The sequence below is a fragment of the Pteropus alecto genome, unplaced genomic scaffold (genome assembly GCF_000325575.1).
Source record: "Pteropus alecto unplaced genomic scaffold, ASM32557v1 scaffold53, whole genome shotgun sequence".
NCBI lineage: Eukaryota > Metazoa > Chordata > Mammalia > Chiroptera > Pteropodidae > Pteropus > Pteropus alecto.
The window spans coordinates 1,341,102-1,357,108 of NW_006434366.1; the positions used below are offsets into that span (position 1 = coordinate 1,341,102).

The 16,007-nt window shown below is 60.9% G+C and overlaps 1 protein-coding gene across 3 annotated transcripts; it reads left to right on the forward strand.

Annotated features, from left to right (window-relative positions):
- Positions 1 to 3,366: 3,366 nt before the first annotated feature.
- On the forward strand, positions 3,367 to 14,842 carry SEMA3B (semaphorin 3B). 3 transcript variants are annotated; one of them, XM_025044819.1, is made up of 19 exons: positions 3,367 to 3,453; positions 5,223 to 5,473; positions 7,527 to 7,710; positions 8,443 to 8,600; positions 8,739 to 8,801; positions 9,210 to 9,329; positions 9,409 to 9,502; positions 9,711 to 9,830; positions 10,697 to 10,842; positions 10,941 to 11,052; positions 11,165 to 11,234; positions 11,310 to 11,454; positions 11,797 to 12,016; positions 12,276 to 12,367; positions 12,441 to 12,482; positions 12,720 to 12,877; positions 12,981 to 13,036; positions 13,127 to 13,266; positions 13,802 to 14,842. In XM_025044819.1, the coding sequence occupies exons 3-19, from the start codon at positions 7,602 to 7,604 to the stop codon at positions 14,201 to 14,203; spliced, it is 2,247 nt and encodes a 748-aa protein (XP_024900587.1). In that variant the 5' UTR covers positions 3,367 to 3,453; positions 5,223 to 5,473; positions 7,527 to 7,601; the 3' UTR covers positions 14,204 to 14,842. The 3 variants fall into 3 exon arrangements, with proteins under 3 accessions (XP_024900587.1, XP_006909186.1, XP_024900588.1); XM_006909124.3 differs by lacking the exon at positions 5,223 to 5,473; XM_025044820.1 differs by lacking the exons at positions 3,367 to 3,453; positions 5,223 to 5,473; positions 7,527 to 7,710; positions 8,443 to 8,600; positions 8,739 to 8,801 and adding an exon at positions 8,915 to 9,084.
- Positions 14,843 to 16,007: the final 1,165 nt, after the last annotated feature.

Consider the following 16,007-nt stretch of genomic DNA (forward strand, 5'->3'; position numbering starts at 1 on the left):
CCTCCGCACACCTGCTAGTCTTCTAGAGGCCCTGGCCCCGAGTGCTGGCAGGAGATGAGAGGCTGCAGCGGCCGCATCGGAAGGAGATAAACGCCCCCCAGCCCCTGTCTCCCCCCCAGTTCCCCAGGCCTTTCCTGCCTCGAGGACTGAGGGCCGATGACAAGAACAGGACCCCTCGCCCAACGCCAGTCAGGTCTGGGCCCCACTGGGCCCCAGATATGCGGGAGGGGCACCAATGCCCCCCAGTTGTGATGCCTGCCCAGCAGGAAGCAGGCACCGGAGATGGTTCCTTCCTTTCCTCCTGAGGGAACCTTACACAGAGGGGCCATTGAGGGGCCGGCATTGTCTGCCTGATGCACCCTGGGTGGGCCATGCAGGATTCTGGCCAGGACCCCCTTGTACCCGGCTTGGCAGCGGTTCTGGGTGGGGTTCTGGCAAGCAGGGCTTCCCTGGGTGCAGACGACCAGGCCCCCACCTGCCCTTGGCCTTCCTGCCCCTGCTCTGATTTCGAGGGCATAAGGCTCCATTGTCCCAGCATTGGCGGGGGCGGCCTCTCAATTCCTCCTTGTCTTTGGCTGTTGGGAAATTCCCAGCCATTGGGGAGGTGGCAGGAAGGGGGGCTTCTCAGGTGTCCTGTACACTAACAGGAGGGACTCCATGAGGTTGACTGCTGGGGATCCCCCACTGCCTGGAGCTGTCCAGAGCTGGACTTCGGTCATCCCTGGGAGCAACTGGGTAAACAGAGGTAGAGATTCAGTGCTCCCTGCCCCTGTGTCCCCCAGAGCTCTTCTAGCCTAAGAAGGCCCATCTTCCTGGCCCCACCCAATGCCAGCTGCAGCCATGAGGCCCGGGACCCTTCGACAGGCAGAGCTAGGCAAGGGACCCAGGCTATGTGTCTGCTCCCAGACCAAGCCTATGTGTCCCTGAAATGAGGTAGACTGTCTCCAGCCAGTGGGGACAACTCTAAGGCTGATCCACCTCCCAGAGGGCCCACCCCACTCCCAAATAGCTGCTCAGGCTACTGACGTGCTCACAGCCTTGGGATTTTTAATCCATTTGGGGATGGGGAAGAGAGAAAGAGACAAGCTCTGAGTCAGAGATGCCTGAAGAGGATGGTGTACGGAGACCCTCTGGTGAGGAGCCAGGCAGTCACTCACCAGCTCCCCTGGCCCAGACTCCCCCCGCCCCCAAGAGGCAGGTAGAGGCCCAGATGGCAGCTGGAGAATGGGGAGGGAGCCCCCCCATTAGAACTGGGGCCCCTGAGGCTGCAGGAATTGCCTAGTCCTGGAGGAAGCTGTCACCATGTTCCAGGGGAGTTCCATGAGTCCTCCTGATGTCAGGAAAACCTCCGATTTCCCTCAGAGCCCCTCAGAATCATGCCACCCCCAGAGGCTCGAAGTGCCAAGCCAGCCACCAAGGTGGAGGATCCAAACTCTGATTGCAAACACCAGCTCGTGGCATGGCCAGCCAGGTCCAAGTTATCCTGGGATTCAGGGAGAGGGCAAGAACATAACTGAAGCTTCTTTTGGCTGAGTTCTGGGTCCAGGTCCACTCCCAAACAACTGACCCCAATCCTGTCTGTGTCTGTTGTCCTGAAGAGAGATTCCAGGGGCCTTCATCCCTTCCATGGGGTTGTACATTCCCTCAAACCTCCTTGGACCAGCTAGCCCCTGCTACAAACCCATGGAAGGCCTCAAACCAGCTGGGCTATGTGTGACAGCAAGTGTGTCCATGCCTGTCAGCAACTCAGCTCCTCAGTTAATCATCCAGTGATAAGGACCAGTGTCCCAGGGAGCAGAGGTCTCTCTCTCTCCTCCCTGCCTTAGTTTTTCTTCTCGCATGAGCTATAGCTCCACAGGTGATCTTGGTTACGAGAAAAATCAGTTTGACATCAATGGGAAGCCACTGACTCTGCTTTCTGACCTTGTCGTGGGTGGAGGAAGTGAAAGCTTGAGGGGCTGGTTCAGGGTCAAGGAGAGGCCTGAGGTGTTCCTTCTCTATCAGTCCCTCATCCCTTCCAAGGCACAACAGGCCCAGGTAGATGGAAAGGCTTCCTGCAGGCACTCGATCTCCTGCCGCCCCCTGCCCGTCCTCTGCCGGGTCCTGGGGCCCCCATGACGGGGTTGACAGCTGCTGGGGAACCCAGAGCCCTGCAGAGGCTTGAGCCTAGTGTTATAGGCATCTGGGGCTTCATGAAGAAAGTGATACGGAGAAATGGATAATGAACGGTGAAGAGTCCAGCCGGTGGCAGAGTGGTAGGCGTAAGGGCTGGAGGACACAGCCCGAGCCAAGTCCTGGTGAAGAAAGCTGCTGCCTCCCGACAGTGGGGTGGCTAGAGCACTGGCGGGCAGGCCAGGGCTGAGTTAGGTAGGGCTGGTGTAAATGCCAGGAACCCCCAAGCCCCAAAAGGGAAGCCTCCAGAGTAGGAGGTGGCAGAAAGACCCTAGGGACACAGCTTCAGGGGTAAGGTAAAGGGGTCAGGGGTCAGGCTGCAGTGGGAGGAGGGGCATGGGCTTGGGCACTGCTAGAGGGGATTCGAGAGAAGATCAAGGGGTCTCCAAGGGCAGAGGAGGGAAGGAGGTTCAGGTGGAGCATCAGGGGCGTCACTGTGCTGGGGGCCCTGGAGAGGGTGTAGGGGAGTGGCAGGGGAGGGAAGGGGACAGGAGAGGGGAGCTGAGCCTGAGGAGGGCTCCACCAAGCCCGACTGGAAGAGGCGGTAGGGAAGGGTTTCCCTCGAGGCCGCCAGGCTTGGATGCTGCAGGATATCCATCGCGGAGGTGGCGAAGAGAGTACATACCTGTGCACCCCCCACCCCCCTCATGTGCCAGACCTGCCCAGGCTCCCATTTACAACCGCAGGACTAGTGAAGAGAACGATCTGAGAGGTTCCGTTCCCGCTAGGGACACACAGCTGGGAAGCGGAGGTGTCAGGATTCAGCCCCGCCCCTCCGCGGCTACTAGGGGGTTGATCCCTGGGCACCCCCCTACACACCTGCCAGAGCATCTGGAGCCCCCCTACAGCACACTGAGGAGTGTAACATTGTTAAATTATGTTAATGAGCATAGGGGCCACCGGAGTCCGCTTTTGCAGCATTCCTGGCACTGTTCTGCCCCCTCCCCCAGGCTGTGGAGAAGAAGCGGAGAGGGAGGCCCCACCCATAGCCTCCCCCCTTCGTCCCCCCCCGCTGGGCAATGAGGAAAACAGGAGTGAGTGAAGAGCTGTGATGTGGCTGCTAGGGGGGGCTGCCCCATCCCAGAGGGGCTGACCTCAGCCAGGGAGGAATGCGCAGGAGGCGGAGGGCAGGGGCGGGCGGAACCGGTGGGGGCAGGGCCACAGCCAGAGGCCCCGGGTTCCTGGTGGCCCCGCCCTCAGCCCCACCACCTCAGCTCTGACATGGCCCTCAGAAGGGAAGGGGAACAGGCAAGGAAGGGAGGAGCTGATCTTTCCAAAAAGGTGGGCCAGGGGTCCCCTGGGAGCATGGAGGCCAGGCTGGGGGCGGGTGGGGAGTAGTACCTCGATAGACCCTTTCCCGGGACATCCCCCCCGCTGGGTGGCAGAGTGTCAGAGAAGTTAAGTCTTGGTTAGGTTCTCTCTCAGCCCACTTCCCACCGCCTTGGGCCCCCCATGCCTAAGTCCACAAGCAGCAGGTCCTAGTACCCACGTGGCCAGAATGGAGAAAGCTGGAGCCACCAGCCTTGATGGCTAAAGCAGGTGTGAGTTGGGAGCCAAGGTGACCCAGCCCAGGCTGGGTACTGGGAGGATTGGCTGCAGCTCTCCTCAGATGGATGTCTGGTCCCAGCCGCACCGCCCAGGGTCCAGGCAGGGTGCAGGGGGCAGGCCCAGGTGGTGATGAGTGGTGGGGAGCCAGGTGCTGGGACTTGGCACAACAATCTAGTTACTTCCAGAAGGAAAAGCTGAGGCTTTGGCAGGCTGTGCCACTGACATGCAGCATCAGGGCAGGAGCCCAGGCAGCAGGCCTTTACCCGTGGGTCCCCTGGCAGAGGATGAAGGCCCAGGATCCTGGGTAGCCCTAGTGCAGACAGGGGTAGAGACCCCAGCTAAGGACCCCAGCTGCCTCCCCTGGGTTGTCTCATTCTGTCGGGACCCAGACCCAAGCTGCCTGATGCCAGAATCCTTGGGGACTTCCAGAGCCCACGGTGACCCACGCAGTCAATGACTCTGCTCAGAGAGTGCGGTCTCCATGACGCCCCCACCCAGGGCCTGGCAGACACTGGGACCCGAGAAGCAGAAAGGATACCTTGTGGGGACAGGAACAACTTGAGTTCCCCGCCGGGGATCCCCCTTCCTGCTCCAGGGAGACACATCTGAAGGAAGGAAAGCAATGCAAAGGGCTTCCAGGGACAGCCCAGTCACCGTGGCTGGTGTTTGAGTTCCTGGTCCCATTTTTCAGTATGGTCACTGAGCTTGGTGGTGGGGGTGGGGAGACTGAAACAGTCTGGGACCCTGGGCCTGAAGAACTAAAAGCAGTGGGGGCAGGTAGGGGGCACAGTAAGGGTGGGTGGGGACCTCAAAGGCACTTGCTGATCTTGGCTGCTTGGGTGGAAAATTGTAAACAGCCAAAGAATTTTGTTTGCTTGCATAGGGCCAGGGGAGGCTGCCCAGGTCCAAGGCGAGAGGGCCTAGGAGGAGGAAGAGGCTGCATCCTAGAAGCCCAGGAGCTCAGGCCTCTGGTCTTCCCTCTACTCAAGGCCCCTGGTCTTCCCACTGACCCCTACCCTTCATTGCCAGCCAGCCAGGCCAGGCCAGGCCAGGCACACCAGCCCCTGAGGCTCAGGAAAGAAGCATAGCCCCACCCTGGCTGGGCACAGACAGTTCCACTCCAAGGGACTTGGCAGGAGATGGGCAGCAGAACTCTGTGCACTTCAAGTGGCCACACAGCCTCCCTCGCTGGCCCCTGAGAAGCTGTTGACCAGCCTTGGGGACAGTGCAGGAGGATGCCCTTTGTAGGAATTGAGGGATGGAAGCCCATGCTTGAGCCCCGGCATGTTCACCCAGGGGGACCTGAGGTCCCCACTTGGCCATTGCCAACATTCAGCCCCTCCAAAGAAGTACCCCTGGCAGTATAGACACTGTGTGTCCACCAGACTCGGCTTCAAGCCAAGTCCCCAAACCCTTCCCAGCTGAGGCTCCTGCCAAAGTGTAGGAGCCCTGTCCTGTCTGTGACGGACGCCCCCTCGGGCACCTTGTTCTGTGTTTGGCAGGGCACTTCCTCCCACCTTCAACCTAGAAGAAAGACTGGAGTCACAGAGCTCGCGCGGAGTGCCCCTGACCTCCCGGCAGAGATGCGGGACGCCTGTCAGGGCAGGGCATCTGCGTGGGCCCACGCCCTGCCGTGCAGCGAGACTTGCTGGGCCTCTGGCATCTGCTGATTGCCCTGCCTGCCCCTCTCTAACCCTCCTCTCCCGCCACCACAACCACTGCCAGCCAGGTGTCAGAGACACCGGCCCAAGTGGTAAGGAAGGACTGGGGCTGGGTCCTGGGGGCCCATCGGACCTCCAGTTGAGAACCCCCTCCCCGACCTCCAACCCTCCCATCCCAGCTGGTTCTCGGGAACTGAGGTGGTAACTGGGCCCTTATTACCCTCCATCAGCTCCCCAGCTGTGGGAGGACAGGTGAGGAACCCAAGTCCCTGGGAGATGTGCCCACCAGCTGTTCCCTCTGCCTGCTGTGCAGAGCCTCCTGGGCTGGAGGGGTCTCTATTGCTCCTTCCTCCTTTGCCTTGACTGGCAGCCCCACTTCCTGAACCGCCGCTCTGGGCACCCTATTGCCGTGAGGCCCAACGGGGAAGGGGTCCTCCCTACCCGCCCCTCCCTTGTGCCTGCCCCACTCCTGCAGGCCACCATCTCCAGCGGTCCCGGCTGCCTGCCCAGTCACCCGATCTGCCCGCCCCGTAAACTTGACGGCGTGTGTGGGGCGGTGGCTGGCTTGGTGGGGGCGGGGGCTGCTCCTTAAAGGAGCCGTCAGAGGGTGCCCTGCGGCCCCTAGGCTTCTCTCCTTCTTCAGGGTGAGAAGAGACTAGGGTGGGGAGGTGCCGCTGCCGGAGTTCGTGGTGGCCTGTGGGAAGGCAGCTGGGTGTTTTGTGGCGTCACAGACCTCACGGGCCCAGAAGAGGTAGCGGCAAGTGTCAGCGGGAGGGGAGGAGGGAGGTGGGAGTCCTAGCATGGGAGGGGGCTGGGAGCTGCGGAGCTGGGCAGGGGCTTGGGGGGAGCCGTCCAGAACGCGCCTCAGCCGCTGTGCCCCTTGCTTCATTGCACCCCAGGACCTTGCCCCACACCAGGGCTCCTGTGCCCAGCACCTGCCCAGCCAGCCTCTGGCAAGGACGGTGGGCATTGCAGCCAGAGCCTGGCTCCTTCTGAGGGGTCCAGGGAAGGGCTCTGGCTCAGAGAGATGGAGGGGCTCAATGATGGGGAAACCTGAGGGTGAGGGCAAGGGTGGGAAAGGCCCAGGGCGGGAGAAGGGCAGCTCCCCCAGCTCGGGGAGAGGCTGCCTCAGGCCCTTGGCTCTTCCCACTTGATTTCTCTTGGGTCTGAAGTCAGTTCACAGAATTTCTATGTGTGATCAGCTCCTTCCACCCGCTGGGGTGTGGAGAGAGAGAGAGAGGCCAGCTCCAGCTGGGGCTGTTGGAGCTGAGTGGGAGCAGCCCCTGGTCTCCTGGGCAGCACTTCTCCCTCTGGAAAATGGGTCGAAGGCAGTGATTGACACTGCAGTTGGTTTTGCTCCTGCATGTCCAGACGCACGCACACACTTACCTGTGCACACACATCTGCAGGTGCACACCTCGTGACACACATAGACGGGCACACCGTGCACACCACAAAGACATACACACTACACAGATATACGTATAACGCCATCCGTGTGTGTGCATGTGTGCCACATGTCTACATGTGTAATAAACACACGCCAGATGGCCTCACACAGACATGTATACACTAAACACGCACATGTGCCATACAGACACACAAAGGGACCCTCAGAAACATTCACGCTCACAGGCGTCACACCATTGGCTCCAGCCCCAAAGGTGCCTCTGTCTGTCTGTGGGCCTGTGGGTACACAGCCACCTCCGGAGACCTGACCCCCTCCTGTTGCTCTCACTCCCATGACCCACTTGTTTTGACCTCTAAAATGCACTAATGTGAGTCCTTGTTGGCACTCTGCCCACTTCTGCATGAGTGGGGGACAGTGTCTGTTTCCCCCAGTGTCCCCAGCCCGAGTCCCAGGCTGGCATGAAATAGGCACACGGAGTGTGTGAATTAATGTCTGTGTGTATACGGGAGGGCGGGTCACTGGGGAGGGTGACGTGGTGGGGCGGGTGCCTGCCAGTGTGGGGGTGACCCTGAGGGTGTGCCCAGCGTGGGTGTGTCTGTGATTATGGCCAGGCAGGGCTCGGAAGTAGAATGCGACCCCCCAGCCTCTTTCCCCTAGGGGCTGTAATTTGATCTCTGGGGACTCCCCCCCTAGTCTCCCCCCCTTGCCCTCACTGCACGTCTTCTCTCTTCCAGATTCCGGGGCAGAGTCCAGGGCGGCTCAAGGCTCCTCCACACATGCCTGCTGAAACCTGAGCGCCCTGGGCCGGGATGGGGCGGGCTGAGGACGTCGCCATGATCCTGGGCCTGGTCCTGCTCTACACAGCAGTGCTGGGGGGTGCCTCCCCCAGCCCCCCACGCCTTCGCCTCTCCTTCCAAGGTAGGTGCACCTGGCAGGCGGGAGGGCCCAGCTCAGGGTGGACAGGAATGCGGCCCAGTGTGGGTAGGGGGCACCGTGTTTGCTGTCGCCCGTGTGTACCTCCTGAACTGGTTTGGACTGGGAGCACTCTTAAGCCATCTCCAGTTAACCCTGTCCTGGCCTCAGTCTCCAGCCCCTCTGTCCACATGCTCCTCCACATTCTCCTCATGCTTTCTCAGAAGGACCCCTTCTGTCCCTATGGCAACAGATCCTGCCTCTGTTCCATCCCCTACCCCCAGGGAAGTTGAGGCGTGGGGGCCATTAGAACCCCCTTCCTACACCCCCTACACAGGAGGGTGGGCACTAGGCAGCGGCATCACACAGCTCAGGCTGGCGGCAGGGCGGCAGAGAACCCTCAGCCTGATTTGGGGGTTGGGGTTTCCGCTTTCCTTACATGCCCAGCCTCCCCCAGAACCCTGCCCTCCAGTGTGCCTGCCTGGAGACACTGCTTGTCCAAGCATGCCTGAGGAACTCAACCTGCCTTCCCCTTGGGGGGGTGGGTGGCTGCGCTGCCCACCCTGGAAGCTTCGAACCTGGGTGGGCCCGCCTTTACGAATATAAACTCACATGTGTGTAAATTCACATGTGTGTGGGCCAGGTCACATGTACAATCTTGGCCTGTGAGGCAGGCAACAGGCAGGGCCCAGGAGAAGCTTCTGGTGGCAAATCTTCAGTAGTGCCCCCTCCCTGCAGAGCTCCAGGCCCGGCATGGTCTCCGGACCTTCAGGCTAGCGAGGACCTGCTGCTACGAAGCGTTGCTGGTGGATGAGGAGCGTGGACGCCTGTTTGTGGGTGCCGAGAACCACCTGGCCTCCCTCAGCCTGGACAACATCAGCAAGCGAGCCAAGAAGGTGCCAGAGACCCGCAGCCTCAGGGGAACATGGCCTGGAGAGCCCCACGGGGATGGGGCCCCTGGGTGAACATCCTTAGCACAGAGAGCATCTGCGGTCCTGACCCGCTCCCCCGCCCCGCGCCCCGCTCTCCCGTAGCTGGCCTGGCCGGCCCCTGTGGAATGGCGAGAGGAGTGCAACTGGGCAGGGAAGGACATCGCTGTGAGTGTTGGCTGCGGGCGGGAGCCGGGAGGGTCAGCCCCTCACTCTCTAGACAGGGCAGTGCTAAAACAGAGGCCTGCCTGTTCTGGCGGGGATGGGGGCAGGGGGTTGGGGTGGCTGAAGTCTGGAGGTAATGAGTCAGGGTCGGGGCTCATGTGACTCTTCTTGGGGGCCTGTGAGTCACAGGGGGCAATCAATGTAGGCCTCTGCTTCCCCATGCACCCGTCCTGGTGAGAGGTAGGCCGGGCTGGTCACCAACGGCACCCAGATCCCAGGAGCCCATGTGGGTACTTGTTTGGGCTGATGCGGAAGAAAGGGAGGAGCGGGGGTGCCACTGGCGGGCTGGGACCCCTTCAGGCCGCCACCCTGGGGGAGGCCGCATCGTCCCTGCCCCTGCCTGCCCACTAGACCGAGTGCATGAACTTCGTGAAGCTGCTGCATGCTTACAACCGTACCCACCTGCTGGCCTGTGGCACAGGGGCCTTCCACCCAACCTGTGCGTTTGTGGAGGTGGGCCACCGGCTGGAGGTAAGGCCAGATCCAGGCAGAGCGGGAGGCTGGGAGAGTAGGGAGGGGACCGGCAGTCATGACTTCCCCCACCTCCCAGGAGCCCGTGCTCCGCCTGGGCCTGCGAGGGCTGGAGGACGGCAAGGGCAAGAGTCCTTATGACCCCAGGCACCGAGCTGCCTCCGTGCTGGTGGGTGAGTCCGAAGGCTGGGGCCCCGGCAGAACTCCTGGACCCCCGCAGAGGCTCTAGAACCTCACAAAGTCCCAAGACCCTCCCTGGAGCCCCAGGGATCCTCCACAGCCTCGTTGACTTTTCAAGAGCTCGCAGAGCTCCACAGTCCCCCTCCCTCCGCCCCGCTGAGAGCCTTCAGCTTGGCCGAGCAGCCCTTGCCCTGTCTGCAGGGGAAGAGCTGTACTCAGGGGTGGCCGCAGACCTCATGGGCCGGGACTTCACCATCTTCCGCAGCCTGGGCCAGCGTCCGAGTCTCCGAACAGAGCCACACGACTCCCGCTGGCTCAACGGTGAAAGGCTGGTGGGGCTGGGGGCCGTTCTGCTCAGCAGGGCAGGTGCTGAGTAAGGTGCGTTACGGAAGTGAGCAGCGGGTGCAGCCAGGTCTCACCAAGCACTACCATGTGGCAGGGCCTGCGCTAGGCACTGGGATGAGACAGGTATGGCCCATGCCCTCCTTGAGTTCAGACCTAACAAATACATGATAACATCAATTCCAGTGGACTGAGAGGAAGGGGAAGTGGCAGTGGGAGGGCTGGGGAAAGGAGGCTACTCTGCTGCGGAGAGGGGTGAGCTAATTCCCGAAGCACAGCAGAGCTGAGGGGAGAGCATTCCCGGCAGAAGAAATAATGAGTGCGAAGGCCCTGGGGCGGGAACAAGCACAGGAACAGATTCATGAAGGGAGCAATGAGAAGGGGCCTGGACTGTTAGGGGCCAAGGTAGTTTATTCTAAGAGTGATGGGACCCAGCAGAGATTTTGAAACTGAGGAGCAGAGGCATCTGCTTCCTGCTAGAGAGCAAGATTCTTGAGCGAAGGTAAAACCAGATACCCCATCTCCCTCCTTTCTTTGCCCTCTGGCCTGGCGAACTGTCCGCAGCAAGGTGAGAGGGCTGCCAATAGTGGGGGCGGTCCCCCGTCCTTCGTGCCCCAGTAGCCACGGTCTCTGCTGCCCTCTCGTGGCTGCTCCTTGACTCGCAGGTCCTGATCCTTTGGAGTTTTCACATGGAGTGCCATCTAAATTTGGTCCTAGAGGCTGGGTAATCAGATACTGTCCCACAGGCTATTGTGTGAGGAAGGGGAGGCATCATGTGAGTCTTATAGCGGGGGGCAGGGCCAGGACCTCGACCTCACTGACCCCACGCCTCCTACTGTGCCCAGAGCCCAAGTTCGTCAAGGTCTTTTGGATTCCCGAGAGTGAGAACCCAGATGATGATAAGATCTACTTCTTCTTCCGTGAGTTGGCGGTGGAAGCTGCACCAGCACTGGGACGCCTGACAGTGTCCCGAGTTGGCCAGATCTGCCGGGTGAGGAGCCCCTGGGCCACATCTGTTGACCCTGCCCCCCCCACCGCTCCTTTGCCCATCAAGGCCTTGCTCCTCATCCTCTCTGATTGACCTCGTAGAATGACGTGGGCGGCCAGCGCAGCCTGGTCAACAAGTGGACCACATTCCTGAAGGCGCGGTTGGTGTGCTCTGTGCCTGGCGTGGAGGGCGACACACACTTTGACCAGCTCCGTGAGTGCCAGGGGTGGAGGATGGGGAGAGGGGAGTGCAGAGGCACAGACCTTGGAGCCTGGCCCACCTGTGGGGCTGTGCGGCCTCCTCCAACTAGGCCCCTTCCCCGCAGAGGACGTGTTCCTGCTGTCCTCCAGGGACCGCTGGACCCCACTGCTCTACGCTGTCTTCTCCACTTCCAGGTGAGGTGGGAGGTGGCTCTGTGGGGCTGGCTGGGTTCTGCTAGGCATGTCACTCACTCATGTCTTCGCCTGCAGTGGCATCTTCCAGGGCTCTGCAGTGTGTGTGTACAGCATGAATGACGTGCGCCGGGCCTTCCTGGGACCCTTTGCGCACAAGGAGGGGCCCGTGCACCAGTGGGTGTCCTACCAGGGCCGCGTCCCCTACCCCCGGCCTGGAGTGGTATGTAGCCCAGAAACCCCCACCACAACCCCCTGGAAGCCTCAGTGGTGGAGAACTTGGCCTGAGGTCTTTTTGGTAAATGTGGTTTCTTTTGTTATGGGTGAAAAAGACATCACCATCAGACAGGGCTCCTCAGGGGAAGGCCACGCTTCCTCCTCAAAGGTCAAGACAGGGTCTCCTCTCAGATTCCCAGGGCAGGGCTCTGTCTACACACACACACACACACACACACACACACACACACACTCTCTTCAGGTCCCTAGCCCTAGAGGCTTCTTGTGGAGAGCTGCCCACAAGGCCCACGCACCCACATCCCCGTCTTGCTTCCCTCCCACCCGCCAGTGCCCCAGCAAGACCTTTGGCACCTTCAGTTCCACCAAGGACTTTCCTGATGACGTCATCCAGTTTGCCCGGAACCACCCCCTCATGTACAATTCCGTCCTGCCCATGGGGGGGCGCCCTCTCTTCCTACAAGTGGGTGCTGGGTACACCTTTACCCAGATTGCCGCAGACCGTGTAGCAGCTGCTGACGGACACTATGACGTCCTCTTCATCGGCACAGGTTAGGGTCCTGCCGTGACCACCCACCAGACCCAGTCTGGGCCCTTTAGCCTGTTAGTGCAAGTTCCTCTTGTTCAGCCCCCTCTCTGGGCCTTTGCCTGGGCTGTGCCCCTACCTCCTTCTGGATGCTGCTCTGACTGATCTGACCCACATTTTCCACCGACCCAACCATGCTGAGGGTGGAGGCCTCCGAAGTGAAGACTCCCGGCCCTAGCTGTCAGGGAACACGAAGAGTCACTCACCCCTTCTCATCCCTGCAGATGTTGGCACAGTGCTGAAGGTGATCTCGGTCCCCAAGGGTGGCAGGCCTAACACCGAGGCGCTGCTCCTGGAGGAGCTGCACGTGTTTGAGGTGAGGCCTAGCCCCCAGCACTTGGAGTCCCCCACTCTGCTCGGCCCTGATCCCAGCGCCCCTTCTCTCTCAGGATTCTGCCGCTGTCACCAGCATGCAAATCTCCTCCAAGAGGGTAAGTGACAAAAAGTCTTAGGAGTGGACTGGACCAAGAGGGTGCCCAGGCACTCCCACCCCCATGTCTCCCTTGGTGGTATGAAGCCCGGGGTTTGAGTATAGGCTCTGCCTTCACTAGACTGTGTGACCTGAGACCTCAGCGTTCCCATATGTCAAGTGGGGAAGGGATCTCTGACCAATGGGAGGTGGGCACAGGGCCACCTTCGGTCAGCCCGGAGCCCCTCATGCCCTCTAGCACCAGCTGTACGTAGCTTCACGGAGCGCGGTGGCCCAGATCCCACTGCACCGCTGTGCTGCCCATGGCCACGCCTGCGCCGAATGCTGCCTTGCGCGTGACCCCTACTGCGCCTGGGACGGAGCCGCGTGCACACGCTTCCAGCCCAGTGCCAAGAGGTGGGCAGGGTCAGGGCGGGCCCCTGGGAGGGAGTCCCTGGTTAAAAGAAGATGGGCTTACGGAGGCTCCAATGTCCCCCCCCCCCACTTCGCCCCCGCCCAGGCGATTCCGGCGGCAAGACATAAAGAACGGCGACCCCAGTACATTGTGCTCTGGAGGTGAGTGCCCCAGCTGCCCCCACCTCTCAGCCTTTGAAGACACCCCACCACACCTGCCCGGCCTAAATCTGACATTTTTCTTGCCCCCAGACTCGTCCCATCCCGCGCTACTGGAGCGAAAGGTGTTCGGTGTGGAGGGCGGCAGCGCCTTCCTGGAGTGTGAGCCCCGCTCGCTGCAGGCACACGTGGAGTGGACCTTCCAGCGCGCTGGGGAGGGAGTTGGCACCCCGGTGAGCCTGGGTCGGGGAGCTCTCCCAACCAGGCCCTTGTCCTGTCCCCTACATCTAGGAGAGGCCCCGCCCTGACTAATAAGGCCCTGGCCTGCTCCCCACATTAGAGGTCTAGCCACACCCAGTGAGGCTTCGCCCGCCCTGACCTTTTACGTCCTATTTGGTCCCTTACCTGTACGCCACATCCTGGAGAAGTCCGGTTCCGGCTAACTAGGTCTCCGGAATTGCCCTTCCGCAACACGCACACACAGAGACACGCGCGCGCGCGCGCGCCCACCCAAGAGAAACCCCTCCCTCGCCCCGCCCCTTGAGGGACCTGACCCGCCCCTCGCATTCAGGTGAACCTCGCCCCGTTCGGGTTTCCACTTGAAGACCATCTGGCCCCTTGCACCCAACCTTCCAACGTGCAGCTGCGCGCGCACCTTTGCCGCTCCTGCTAGGCCACCACTGACCCTTGCCTCTCCTGTCCCACGCTGGGGCCTGGGAGCTGTGTTCCCGACCCTGCTGCCCCGCTTCACGCTCGCCCCGCCCGCAGGTGCCGGCGGAGGAGCGCGCGGAGCGCACCACGCGGGGGCTGCTGCTGCGCGGTCTGCGACGCGGGGACTCGGGCGCGTACCTGTGCGCAGCCGTGGAGCAGGGCTTTTCGCAGCCGCTGCGTCGTCTGGCGCTGCATGTGCTGAGTGCTGCGCAGGCGGAAAGGCTGGCCCGAACCGAGGAGGCTGTGCCCGTCGCGCCGCCAGGCCCCAAGCTCTGGTACCGAGACTTCCTGCAGCTGGTGGAGCCGGGTGGCGGTGGCGCCAGCTCCCTGCGAATGTGTCGACCGCAGCCTGCGGCGCACCCACAGCCCCCTGAGTCGCGGAGGAAGGGTCGCAACCGGAGGACGCACGCCCCAGAGCCGCGCGCTGAGCGGGGGCCGCGCAGCATAGCCCACTGGTGACTCGGCCGTCCCCACGCCGGGGACTGGGGTGATGAGACGACTGGCGGGAGAGGGGGCGGACAGACCCTGGGAGACGGACAGCAGCTAGGGGGCGGGCCTACTGCGGTCCCCGGCCAACCGAGACACCGACAGAGGCTCTGGACTTGGGGCAGCCGCGCCCGGCTTATTTATTAACAGAGGATAACCCTTGAATGTAGCCCCGGGAGGGGCGGCCCAGGCCAGGCACAGGGTCTGGCTGGTTGGGAGGAGGCAGAGAAGCAGGGCTTCAGAGCAACAACTTGGGAGGGGGAGGTGCTCGGAGTGCCCATCCTGGGAGAAGGACCTCCTCCTTGGGCAATAAGCAGAAAGCTGTGACAGGCTGGGCTGGTAGGGTGGGGTGGGGCAGGCCGACTGTACTAATGCAATAAACACGTTATCAGCTGAAGCCGGAATGGGCGCAACTGACAACTGCTGGTCCTAGGTCTTGCTGTATGGCCTTGAACACCTGCTAGCACTCTCAGGACCTCAGTTTCTTCTAAGGATGCCGTGGTGACTGACATGGATCCTGCAGGGCCTGTGGGGATACTGACATGCACATACATTCTGAATAATATAATTTCTGGGCTAAGTGCTATGAATAAAATTGGATTATGTAGAAAAGAATGTCAGCAGAAGGCCTCACTGAAGGGGTGACATTTGAGCTAGATGACAAGGAGCCAGCCATGGGGACTATTTGGAGGCAGAGCATTGCAGGAGGGAGGAGCCAGTGCAAGGGCCCTGAGGTGGGCACAAGCTGGCAGTGTTTGAGGAACATGAAGGAGGCTAGTCTAAGTGGAGTAATGGATTTGGGATGTTTTAAGAAGCAGAGCCCCACTGTCTTGCTTTGTCCCATTTGGGAAGAAGGGACATGGAAGTCTAACCGCAGAGGGTGGGCCCTAAGCTGGACCACTCCCTCCAGTAAGGATAAGTGGTGCCACGCATCCATCCTTACACGACCTAGTGTGATCTATGTGCATTGAGCTGAGTGCTTCAGACACTCCTAAGCTGGACCACTCCCTCCGGTAAGGATAAGTGGTGCCATGCATCCATCCTTACACGACCTAGTGATCTATGTGCATTGAGCTGAGTGCTTCAGACACATGGTTGTATTTCCATTCTCATCTGTACTATGCCAAGGAGGAACCATTGTTATTCTAATTTACAGATGAAAAAACTGAGGTTAGAGAGGGGGCAGTCCTTTACGCAAGGTCGCAGGCTTAGTAATAGAAGTACCAGCCTTCCACTGACCAGCACGGGTGCTCGCATGTATGAGGGTGCCTGCCTCCTTTTAGGGCTCTGTAAGCCCTCGTGGCACTGCGTTCCAGTTGTCCATCACTCTCAGTCTTTGGCAGCAGGTCACAAAGTGGTGGGTGCTTCTCCCACATTTGCTTGGAGAAACGAACCCAGCTGTGAGTTGGGGGTCTTGTGGAGTGGAGGAGTGGCGATGCACAGGACCCCCTTGCATGTCTTGGCTGCCATGTGGGGTATTGCTGGAGGTCCACCTAGCATGGCTTGTCTGAATGAAGACACGGAGGTCCATGTGTATATCGGTGTGGCAGGGCTCCCCAGGAAAGCCCCCAGGCACATGCGCTAGGGGAGATATGCTCTTGCCTGCACTCCATCACTGGGTCGATAGTCCACGCTGGCCCATGTGGGTCACTCTGCCCCTTCGCATGGCTGAGAGCTGTCTCCTCTAAATATAGCCCAGTGGGCTGAGCTCAGGCCTATTTTAGGCCCAGGCTGGGAGGTGGCCAGGCGTTCCCCAGGCTCTCAGAGAAACCGTTGC